The sequence below is a fragment of the Somniosus microcephalus genome, unplaced genomic scaffold (assembly GCF_052327205.1).
Source record: "Somniosus microcephalus isolate GS21.2 unplaced genomic scaffold, FLI_Smic_1.0 unresolved_chr1, whole genome shotgun sequence".
NCBI classification, from domain to species: Eukaryota; Metazoa; Chordata; class Chondrichthyes; order Squaliformes; family Somniosidae; genus Somniosus; species Somniosus microcephalus.
Genome location: NW_028225179.1, coordinates 139,776,650 through 139,788,610, shown reverse-complemented (window position 1 = coordinate 139,788,610; position 11,961 = coordinate 139,776,650). Strand labels below are relative to the sequence as shown.

The 11,961-nt window shown below is 44.7% G+C and overlaps 1 protein-coding gene across 1 annotated transcript in view; it reads left to right on the top strand.

The window, feature by feature from the left end:
• Positions 1-6,417, top strand: part of LOC147096016 (N(G),N(G)-dimethylarginine dimethylaminohydrolase 1-like) — a 75,671-nt gene extending 69,254 nt beyond the window's left edge. The window contains exon 6 of the mRNA XM_085974980.1: positions 3,749-6,417. Within this exon, the coding sequence (XP_085831106.1) occupies positions 3,749-3,865 (117 nt within the window). The 3' untranslated portion in view covers positions 3,866-6,417. The remainder of the gene's footprint in view (positions 1-3,748) is intronic.
• Positions 6,418-11,961: the final 5,544 nt, after the last annotated feature.

Genomic DNA, 11,961 nt, shown 5'->3' with positions numbered 1-11,961 from the left:
TCTCCCTCCTCCTCCCCACTCTCACTCCTCCTCCCCACTCTCACTCCTCCTCCTCCCCCTCCCTCCTCCTCCCCCCCTCCCTCCTCCTCCTCCCCCCTCACTCCTCCTCCCCCCCTCTCCCCCCTCCTCCTCCCCCCTCTCCCTCCTCCTCCCTCCTCCCCTCCACCCCCTCTCGCCCCCCCCCCTCTCGCCCCCCCCTCTCGCCCTCCCGCTCATTCTATGCCTCCTTGTGTAGTGAAATCTCATTGTTGGAGGTTATTGAATCTGTTCTGCAGTGAACATTTCCTTTTTCTTCCCTTAGCTTCTCTTCTGCCCCCCTTGTTGTTCAAGGTGGTTGAAGTTTGAATGACATTTGTCCTAATGCCCACTTAATACCTGATTGACAACCAATAGCTGGTTAAACCTTAAAACAGCTGTCAAGAGTGCCCATGGGGGCCCTATGCTCTGCACTCTAATTGCTGAGTGGCAGCTGTGAGAACACATTATGCACCTGAGAATTGTGGTAATCCAGGGGACTCTTACCTACACTACCCACAATCCTCTGCCAGGCCCCTGGAGTGTTGCCCTGTTGCTAAGCACTGTCGCCAAGGAGCCCAATCTAACCCTGGTGACAAGTTTTTTTTTGTTGCGTGAAAGGATTTATCGGCTATAGTTTGTGTTTAAGACCCTGAGCTATCTGAGTGTGTGATTAGATTTTAAACTTTTTTTTTAATCCCTCTTGGTTTTTGGCAGTTGGCTGTGTGAGCTAATTTTTTTTTAAATCTATAAACATCGGCCAGCCACCATTTTGTGCTTGGCTCAGTAATTCTGTAGACCCATAGTGAATATGTGCATAAAAAGATGTTTGCAAATGTAGTTACTTTCTTATCTGCTGTTCAGCAGCCAAGTCCAGCAGAAACTCCCACAGCTGTTTGGCTTTAGGTGTCCCTGGATTTGCCTGTGTGACAGTATTCTCCGAGCCCTCGATAGAAAGTTCATCTTTTTAAAGTGTTGTGGGGGGGGAGAAAGAAAGGCATAGAGCAGGTTAAGGGGAGCCCTAATAGAGGTATTCAAAATTGAGGGGGTTTTGATACAGCAAGCAAGGAGAAGCTATTTCCACTGGCAAGTGGGTCGAGAACCAGAAGTCACAGATTTAAAATAATCGGCAAAAGAACTAGAGGGGAAATGAGAATTTCTTTACTGAAAGTTAAGATCTGGAACGCACTACCTGAAAGGGTTGTGGAATCTAATTCTAAAGGAACTTCAATGGCAATTGGGTGTGTACTTGAAGAGGACTAATCTGCAGGGTTAGGGGGGGCGGTGGGGCGTGGGGGGAAAACTGGGGTGTGGGACTACATTGGACAACTCTTTCAAAGAGCCGGCACAGGCACGATGGGCCGAATGGCCGCCTTCCGTGCTGCAAGATTCTATGAAAACACTTGCATTTATACACAAACTCTCGTGTCCCAAAGTGCTTTACAGCCAGTTATATTTTTTGAATTGTATGGAAATGTGGCGATCAGTTTGCACAGAGCAGGGTCCCACAACCAGCAAGTAGTAAATGCCCAGATAAATTTTTATTTTTTTTAGCTTTTTTCTGGTTGAGGGATAAATAATTGTCCCAGGACACCGGGGAGAACTCCCTCGGCCGCTGCCCCCCCTCCCCCCGCCTTGGAAATAGTGCCGCGGGATCTTTCATGTCCACCCGAGGGAGCAGACGGCAGTTGGCTGTGTGAGCTGAGTTTTTTTAAAAATCCTTTCACGCAACAACAAAAAACTTGTCACTCAGTTTAACGTCTCATCCAAAAGACGGCACCTCCGACAGTGCAGCACTCCCTCAGCACTGCACTGGAGTGTCAGCCTAGTTTTATGTGCTCAAGCCTCTGGAGTGGGACTTAAACCCACAACCTTCTGACTCTTGAGGTGAGTGCTACCCACTGAGCTACGGCAAAACCTTCCCTCAGGAGGTTGGGGTGGGGGAGGGGCACAGGCCAAAACCCCCCTCGTTCCAAGCTGCTTGTGGGGGAGGGGGTTGGATCTCTGTTTCCCTCCTCTCCTGAAGGCTCTGATTCTTGCTGACTGCCCTCTGATGATGGTGTTCAGAGGGACCTGGGTTTCCTTGTACACGAATCACTGAAAGTTAACATGCAGGTACAGCAAGCCATTAGGAAAGCAAATGGTATGTTGGCCTTTATTACAAGAGGATTTGAGTATAAGAGTAAAGACGTCTTACTGCAATTATATAGGGCCCTGGTGAGACCACACCTGGAGTATTGTGTATACAGACAATACAACATAGCTGATTACCTGACCATGGTAAAGGATAACAAACTGAGAAGAACCTTGACAAGGTACAGACTTAGCGAACATAGCCTAGCGATCGAAAAAGGCAGACACAGGCAGACCAGGCTGCCAAGAGAAGACAGGATATGCTCTCACTGCAGTCAGGGAGTGGTGGAGACAGAGATGCACTTCCTCACAGCCTGCGGAAAATATCAGGGCATCAGGGAGAATTTCTACCAAACATTCTCACAAATATGCCCTGATTTCAGAAATCTGAATGACAACCAAAAACTCCCATTCCTACTGGGAGAGGAGAGAAGCTGTGTAACACTGGCGGCACACTATGTTACAGCTTGCCATGAACAGAGGGACAACCAGTAAACTAAGAAAAGAGTATATATAAACAATGCGAATGTATATTTATACACTCCGGGATATACCTGTTTATACACTGTATGAATAGAACTGCGTTTATGTGCTAAACTATAAATGTATTTTGATGCTTTGGCAACATAAGATGTACCTTATCATGCCAATAAAGCGGTTTGAATTGTGAATTGTGAAATTGTGTATAGTTTTGGTCTCCTTACCTAAGGAGGATATACTTGCCACAGAGGGACTGAGCTAGGATTCGGTTAGGTTCCCTACCACTTTCTTCGCTATCAGGAGGCAGTCTTGTTCCAGCGTCTGTACAACAAGTGAAAGGACCTAATTGAAGTAGAATTATTTAATGGATTGCAGCATTTTGGTTTAAAAAAATTTTTTTTTTTTTTTAATAGTTTTCCTGTGGTGGGGTAAGTAACAGGCTTTCACTTGGCAGCTGCCCATGTGGACATAAACTTGAGCTCATCCAAAACTCTGCTGCCCACATCCTAACACCAAGCCCCGTTCACCCATCACCCCTGACCTACATTGGCTCCTAGTCCAATAACGCCTCTTTTTTTAAATTTAAAAAAAAAAAAAAAAAAAAAAAAAATTCTCATCCTGGCTTCAAATCCCTCCATGGCCTCGCCCGCTCCCTATCCCTGTAACCTCCTCCAGTCTTATAACCCTCAGATCTCTGTGCTCTAATTTAGCCTCTTGCATATCCCCAATTTCCATCGCTCCACCATTGGTGGCTGTGCCTTCAGCTGCCTAGACCCTAAGCTTTGGAATTCCCTCCCTAAACCTCCCCACCTCTCCTTTTAAGATGCTCCTTTAATACCTACCTCTTTGACCAAGCTTTTGATCACCTGTCCTAATATCTTATGTGGCTCGGTGTCAAATTTTGTTTGATAATCGCTCCTGCGAAGCACCTTGGGATGTTTTACTACATTAAAGGCGCTATATAAATACAAGTTGTCTGTGGTGTTGAGCGAAGAGGTGTCGGGCGCTCGTTGTGCAGGGATTTCCGTCACTGCCGCAGTGTTCCTGCGACTGGTTAGTAACCTCTACCTTGGTTTCTTTTAATGAGTTTTTTTTTTTCTCCACCTTTTTTTATTTTCAGGTCTTCAAGAAGCTTCCAGACTACACGCTGATCCCGGCCTCCTGCACGGAAGTGGCGAAACTGGGGGCAGCCCTGAGCTCCTGCTCGATTCTAATCAATAAGAAGTTTGAGTACTAGAATTGTTTGGATCCCCTCCCCCAGCCCCCAGCCTTAACTCCACAGTGGAATAGAGTAGAAATGGCTCTGATTTGATGGATACCAGGGATACCAGGGATATGAGGGATACACACTGGAATGTTTGGATCAGGAACCCCCACCCCAAAAATGAAGTCTGATTCTATCACGTAGGAGACTAGAGATTGAGAGCTGGTCTCACCAAGGTAATCGGGGGCCCAGCCTGCAGCAGATGTGAGTTTGAGCAAAGCCAAACTTTATTGCATCAGAGGCTTGAGATGGTGGGTGTACCAGGGACACCTAGGGATAGAACCTCTTACTGCAGCCACACTGGCTCTGCTCTAGGGGGGCAAACATTCCCATCTCCACTTCCCACTCAGTGTTCCAATTGGAGAATGGGTGTGGTCCCCTCCTCGATCCCTGAAATTCTGGCTCCGCTCCTAAGTTTGGACCTCCTTGTGTGTTGTTTTTTCTGGGATTTGTGTTTGATTTCCGATCTGGATATCGATGAAGAACCGGAATCTTTGCTGAGCGGGCGATGTCTATCTCCTTGCTGAAGCTTGATCCTGTCCAATCCTATGCACACTTCCGAGAATAGATCTCTCTCTCTCTCGCATCTGGGTTTTCCTTAATTTTTCGTCCTTTCAGGGCAGATTGCCCAGGACTCAAGTATTTGCTGGCTTTTTTGTTTGTTTTTTGTTTTTCCAGTCTGCGGCTGGTCAGGCATATTCTGGGTTAAATATCGTGGGAGGAAGAGACCATATCAAATTCCTGAAACTAGGCGTCATCCCAAATCCAACTGTGGCCAAGCCCACTCTGACTGACTTAATCCAGCGCCGCTGTATCGAAACCCTGTGTGTGGGGGACTTCGAAATGAACATGCTGTTCTAACATTCTAGAAGCTTCCTGCAGAACATCAGGCAATGTCCAGCCTTCCCCTTAAATAAATGTGTTAGTCATTCGGTAGATTGTTCATCTCGCTGCTTTGTATTTGGCCAAAAAAATGTGTGGGAGGGGTAGGGAAAGTAACTTCAAATCAGCTTGTGCCTTTTGGAAATTTGTAGGATTTTTCCAAATCCCTCTGACTCTGTGTGATTGATTCTGTGCTCTCTCCATTATTTTGTATGCAGGTTTATTGAGCAAGTTGATCCCTGTGCTAAAATAGTGGACAGATGTGGCACTCTTGTTTTGCTCCCTTGCCCCTTCCGCATTCACGATGATCAATGAACAGTGCAAGGTTTTTTTTGTGGGGGAGTCGGGGGGGGTCAAACGACTATTCAATAAAAAGGGACAGCTACTTCTTAACAACAGTGCTTTTATTTTTCAAATTGCATTCGGAATGTTTACACACATTGGGTGTATGTTTTCAAATTGCCGCCCAGGTGTACAACTGGATTAAATGGAAAATTGGGCAGTTTCTATGCCGATCTGCAATACCAGTTTTACACCCAAGAGTCCCGAATTGAAAATTTAACCCCAATTATCTTGCAGGGAAGGAGGCTCCAATGTGGGGTTGGAGGGGGGGTTGTGCAGTGCCTGCTGTTGCCTATGCTGCCAGCAGGTGGTGCTGTTGCCCGGTGTAACAACTTTAAATTTGTCACTCTGCAACAGCACCACCTAGAGTTAGGGAATAGTGTTACAACGCACCGCTCTGCTTTATGGCCCTCTTGGAGTAATTAGCATCTGAGAAAATGTCCCCTTTAAAAATGAGCAATCCTGTGAATAGTGCATCCATTAATTTGGACAAACTGCAGGTGTCCTGTTGCTGTTTTTCCTCTTGCAACATAAATGAGAACATTTCTTGTGCAAGATTTCTACATCTGCTGGAGAAAGATGGAAAAGTTTCTTGAGAGAATACTAAGTGTGCCGTGTAAACTTAAATTTCCTGTTTGAATCTTTGCAACAGCAGTAATACATACCATGTGGTATGCTCTGCACCAGATCCCTCGGGAGAGAGAAAAATCACTAGGTCTTTCATTTTTTAGTGTGTCTAGCCCAAGTTCTGTGTGCGACCCTGGGCCAGTGAGTATTGACTGGCTGTTTGCAGGAAAGCCCACACTCGTTCTTTCCTGCAGGGGGAGGCACTGCATAGTGAACTAGAGTAGGAACCCTGGCTCCGTTGTGGTCCCCACAGCCCCTTTCTTGCCCACCCCCTCAGATCTGTGATCAGATCGACCAATTGCAGAGCCCCCAACTACTGCCCTGGCTGAAATCGGTGTGGAGAAAAAAAAAATGCCCTCCAACTTTTACACATTTGCCCATAATATAAATGACACAAATTCATTGAAGGACTAAGTGTGTGTCTGTCTGTCTGTCTCTCCTTAGTAGATAATTCTTTTGAGGGCGGCGTGTGCTAACAGCAGTTTAATGAAGTGTTCGGTGTGGTCTGATCCACTTCCAGTGTGTCACCTCGTTCCCTCCCTGGATTCGGATCCCGTGTTGTGGAAGAGCCAAATCACATGGTGCTTTTCTTTGATGCCTGATATCCAGCTTTTGTACCGCCTCCTTTGTAAGCAATTCTTCTGACTTTAATAAATTTGAGAATCTGCATCAAAGGTCTCTGTGCAGTGTTCCTAGGCTGTGTTTTTTTTGTGTGTGTATGGAATACAGGAGTAGGCCCTCAAGCCAGTCCCACCATTCAAATAGATCATGGGAGTTATCCACCTTCATCCCATAATCGATCACTCCGTTTTGAAATTTTCAATTGACCGAGTCTCCACAGCTTTTTGGAGAGAGCCCCAGATTTCCATAATCCTGTATGAAGTGCTTCCTGATATCGCTCGAATGGCCTAGCTCTAATGTTAAGGTTATGCCCTCCTTGTTCTGGATTTCTCCACCCTGAGGGCATTTCTCTATCAAATCCTTTACATCCAAAATGCCTCAATTAGATCACCCCTTGCAGGAACACAAGCCTAGTCTATGCAACTTGTCCTCCATAATTTTTTGGGCTGGATATGCCGATCCCTACAGGTGTGTACGCGCTGTGTACACACCCGTCGGGACATCGGAAATGCCAGCTTCAGGCATGCCTAGTGCATGTGCTGAAAACTGGCATTTCCGATCTGTCAAGAGTCCTCTTCGACAGATCGGACGCTGCCCTGGAGAAGGGCCTCTGCGGGCAGATAGTTCTGTTTTCTGCAGAACCTCCGCCCACAGAAAGCCCTTAGAAATCTTACGCCTGGTAAAAGCAACTGTAAGGCCTGCTTTTACCAGCATAAAATTTGAAAAAGTAAAAAAAAAAAAAAAATTTTTCACTTCATTTAAAAAATACTTTTTAAAAAGGTAAGTTTATTTTTAGCCCTGTAGAGAAAAAAAATTTCCAAAAAATTTTTGCTTAAAATATTTAATTTATTGTAATTTCAACTAACTTTAAAAATTTGATTTTTTAAAAATTTTATTTAATGTCTTAAAGTGTGTTTGGGGTGCTCTCCATTCATATATTTGACAAGTCTATCTGTCAAGTGTATGAAGGGAGATTTCCTCTGATTGGCTCCCCATGGCCCACGTGATCCCAGGGACGCTTGCGAACCACCTGCGCCTCTGGGATTCGTGGGCCCTGCGCACTTGGAGTTTGGAGAGGCCCAGGAGCGGAAGTGTCCGGACCTCGGGAGCCCTCTGATATGTGCGTAGATTTTTTAAAATATTTTAAAATACGGCCCAATCCTTTTAGCCCTGTGAATCTGTGCTGCCCCACCTCCATGGTCAGTATATCCCCCCTGAGGTGGTGTGCCCAGAACTGAATGCAGTGCTCCTGATCTGGTCTAAACCAGAGCTTTGTACAACTGCACCATAACTTCCATCCCTTTGTATTCCAGTCCCCTTGAAAGGCCAACATTACATTAGCCTTAATTTTTTTTGCACCGTCCACTTCTGTTATTGATTTCTGTACATGGATTCCTAAATCTCTCTTCATCCACAATTCCTAATGTCTCACCATTTAGAAAATGTTCTGATCTTTCTTGAATCCAAAGTGGATGATCACTTTTCCCACCGTGAACTCATCTGCCACACTTTTGCCACTTGCTTGATCTATCAATAGCCCTTTGCAACTTTCAGCTCCCATTTTCATTACTGTATTATCTAACTTGGTGTCATCAACAAACTTAGATACCCAGCTCGCTTCCTTCATCTGCGTCATTGACAAATATAGTAAAAAGCTGGGACCCCAGTATTGATGTCGGGGGACATGTACCATTTGAGTACATACATAATATTCCTACTGTCTCCTATTCCCCTAACCAATTCCCTACTCAACTCATGTCAATTGCTTACCTTCAATTCCATACACTTGCAGTTTTTTTTGCTAACAGTCTCTTTGTATGGGACCTTATTGAATGCCTTCTGATATCCATATAAACATCCATAGACACTTCCCATTGACACTTCCTTCTCTACCATGTTAGTGACTGCCTCAAATTCAACTAGGTTAGTTAGACATGGCTTACCCTTTACAAATCCATGCTGGCTCTCTAATTTGTTCATTTGTCCAAGTGATCAGTTGCTCTGTCCTTGGTAACTATTCTAGTAACAAACTGCATAGCTGTTGAACTAATGGGTCTCTAGTTTCCAGGTTTCTCTGTCACCCCTCTTAAATAATGGATTAACATTGGAAATGTTCAAATCCAAGGGGACAATACAAGAGTTTTGGAAGATCATAACATCTGCACTATCCCAGCCTTTTAATACCCTGGGGGTGGAAACGATCAGTTCCTGGAGATTTGTTGCTCTTCAGTCTCATTATTTTCTCCATTGCCATTTTTTAAAACTTGTATCAATTCAGTAAGTTCCCCCACTCGATTTATTTTTTTCCTCAATTCTCTAGTGCCATAACCTTGTGGGTGAAGATCTACTCCTCCTGGCTGGACTCTGCAGAATGCTTAGCATTAACTTTTCTCTCTTCCCAGAATACAACCACATGTTTAAAATGCAATTTTAAGACTTTTTCCCCCACACCATCTTGCGTTTAAAATTTGAAAGAATGTACAAAAACAATTAAAAGTGCAGAAAAAGGTACATTTCCAAAAAAGTTCATTTGCAAGAATTTATATATATATACAGATCGATGTACAAGGATTTAGGCTATGTGTAGGTTGTCACTTTCATGTTAATGTGCAGTGGTTATGGGTCACAATATAGCTCCACAGTCAATTACTAATCTGACTATAAAATGAGGTAAAACAAATAGTACAAAAAGAAAGAACGCTTTGCATTTATATAGTGCCTTTTGTGACCTCTGCACATCCCAAAATGCTTTACAGCCAATGCAGTAATTTTGAAGTGCAGTCACTGTTGTAATGCAGGGAAACATGGTAGCAAATTTTGGCTTAGCATGCTCCTACAAACTGCAATGTTGGTTGTGGGATAAATATGGGCTAGTGCACCAGGGAGAACTCCCCAGCTTTTCTACGAACTAGTGCTGTGGGATCTTTTACATCCACCTCTGAGAGCAGACTGTTTAACATCTCATCCAAAAGGCAGCACCTCTGACAGTGTAGCACTCCCCTAGTACTGCACTGGAATGTCAGCCTGGATTTAGTGCTCAAGTCTCTGGAGTGGGACTCGAACCCACAACCTTCTGATTTCCAGGCTAGGGTACTACCACTGAGCCACAGCACTAATGCGATTACTTATGACATTAAATAACAGGAGAATGTTTCTCCTTTGCATTTCTTAATGCTAATTTCTGACGTTTCAGAATCTATTAAAATTGTGACATTATTAAAGGACACTGTTTGGATACAAATGGCCCAAGCAATAACGACTGTATTATATCAATCAATTTCTCCTTCGTAGACCCATTCACTTCAGCGCACAGATTTGCTAGGCTGTCATAGAAACATAGAAGATTGGTCCTATTGGGTGTAGACCGCAAGATCCCACTGGTTTGAAGGGATGGATCTTCTACTGGCGCTCGGTGAGTTCACTGTGCTGTAGCTAGCACAGGCAGTGTTGTTGCTATACGGCAGAATTGTCTCTTGTCTGAGACGAGGAGGTAGTGCCTAAGAATTACAATTACAAATAAAATCACTTTTTTACTGATTCTATTTGCATTTATTCGAACCATATTTTTTATTTTGAGGGGTGAGAAATATCGACCGGAGAGAACAAATTTGTTCAGGAAGAACGGGCAGAGACCTTTAATTGTTAAAAGAAGTACAATCGCCAGCATCGTCCAAAAGATTTTAAAATGACAATGAGGACTTCAAAATTGAATGGAATGAACTTGTATTTATATAGCGCCTTTGGCGACCTCAGGACATCCCATTGCTTTACAGCCAATGAAGTATTTTGGAAGTGTAGCCACTGTTGTAATGTAGACAACGCGGCAGCCGATTTACACACAGCAAGATCCCACCAGCACATTCAGCAATGTGCTAACCACCAGATAATGGCGGTGTAAATGGACATGGGCTGGAGGCAAAACAGGCAGAGTCGCGTTCGCTGCCTGTTGTACGACACCTACTGAGTGTCAACTTGAACTCCAAGTGGGCAATTTTACCCTAACCCGGCCATCGAGAAGCTAACAGGATTGGGTACAAGAGTCTTTCCACCCAGGGGAGACAGTTCCACCAACCAAGTGGATCTAATATGCAAGACTATAATATTTAAATAACAATACAAATGATCTTACTGGTAATGACTCCTGAAATTCAATTCTTTCTGGAATATGAACAGGAAATGTTATACAGTTACATAAGGCAGACAAGGTATCATTGTTCTCAATCAGCAGTGTTTACATTTTATTTTCTCCCCACCCCTCAAATCCAGGACAAAGCAGCCCACTTGATTGGCACCCCATCCACCACCTTAAACATTCACCACTGGCGTACCGTGGCTGCAGTGTGTACCATCTACAAGATGCACTGCAGCAACTCATCAAGGCTTCTTCAGCAACACTTCCCAAACCCACGACCTCTACCACCTAGAAGGACAAGGGCAGCAGGTGCATGGGAACACCACCATCTCCAAGTTTCCCTCCAAGTCACACGCCATCCTGACTTGGAATTATATCGCTGATCCTTTATCGTCGCTGGGTCAAAATCCTGGAACTTCCTCCCTAACAGCACTGTGGGAGCACCTTCACCACACCTTCTCAAGGGCAATTAGGGATGGGCAATAAATGCCGGCCTGGCCAGCGATGGCCACATCCCATAAACGAATTTTAAGAATCCCTCCTCCCTTCCTGTCATGAAGACACTGACTTTGGCTGGGCACAGTGCCAGGGACAATATCTTATCCAAGTGGCCATATATAGTCTGTAAACAGGAAGGCTAGAATTCTCCTATCAGCATTTCCCTTGCAGGCTCCAATTGGGAAATTTGAATCGCCAACCCATAATTTTTCCAGAACATAGGAACAGGAGGAGGCTATTCAGCCCCTCGAGCCGGTTCCACCATTCGATTAGATCCTGACTGATCTGTACCTTAACTCCATCTACCCACACTGGTTCCCTACCCCTTAATACCCTTGCCTAACAAAAATCTATCGATCTCAGTTTGGAAATTTTCAATTGACCCTCAGCCTCCAGAGCTTTTCAGGGGAGAGAATTCCAGATTTCCACTACCCATTGTGTGAAGAAGTGTTTATTGACATCACCCCTGAAAGGCCTAGCTCTAATTTTAAGGTTACGCCCCCTTGTTCTGGACACCCCCGGCCCAAGATCTGTGGAAGGGGGAGAACCAACAGCGCAGCTGAAGTTATCTTTGTTTCAGTCTATTAAAAGAGTGGACACACAGTGAATTTATTTTGGAGAGGAAGTGCGGGTGAAGTGAAGGAAAAACCAGCTTCCGGCATTGGAGTGGAATGAGTGAGGTGACCATATGGAGTTCCATGATAGATGTGGGTGGACATATGGCTGGAGGAGATTCAACACATGTCCAGTGGCTTACTGGAAGGATGGGTATCTTGAGGTCCATGCTGTGTAGCCAGGCAGCCAATGGAGTTCATCAATGATAGGGAGGATGAATAAAAAGAAGGAAAAGAATTGCATTTCTTTAGCAGGTAGTCAAAACTGCCCAACGCATTACCGGCACCCGGCTACCGACCATAGAGCATATATATCAGAAACGCTGCCTACAGAGGGCACGGTCCATCATCAA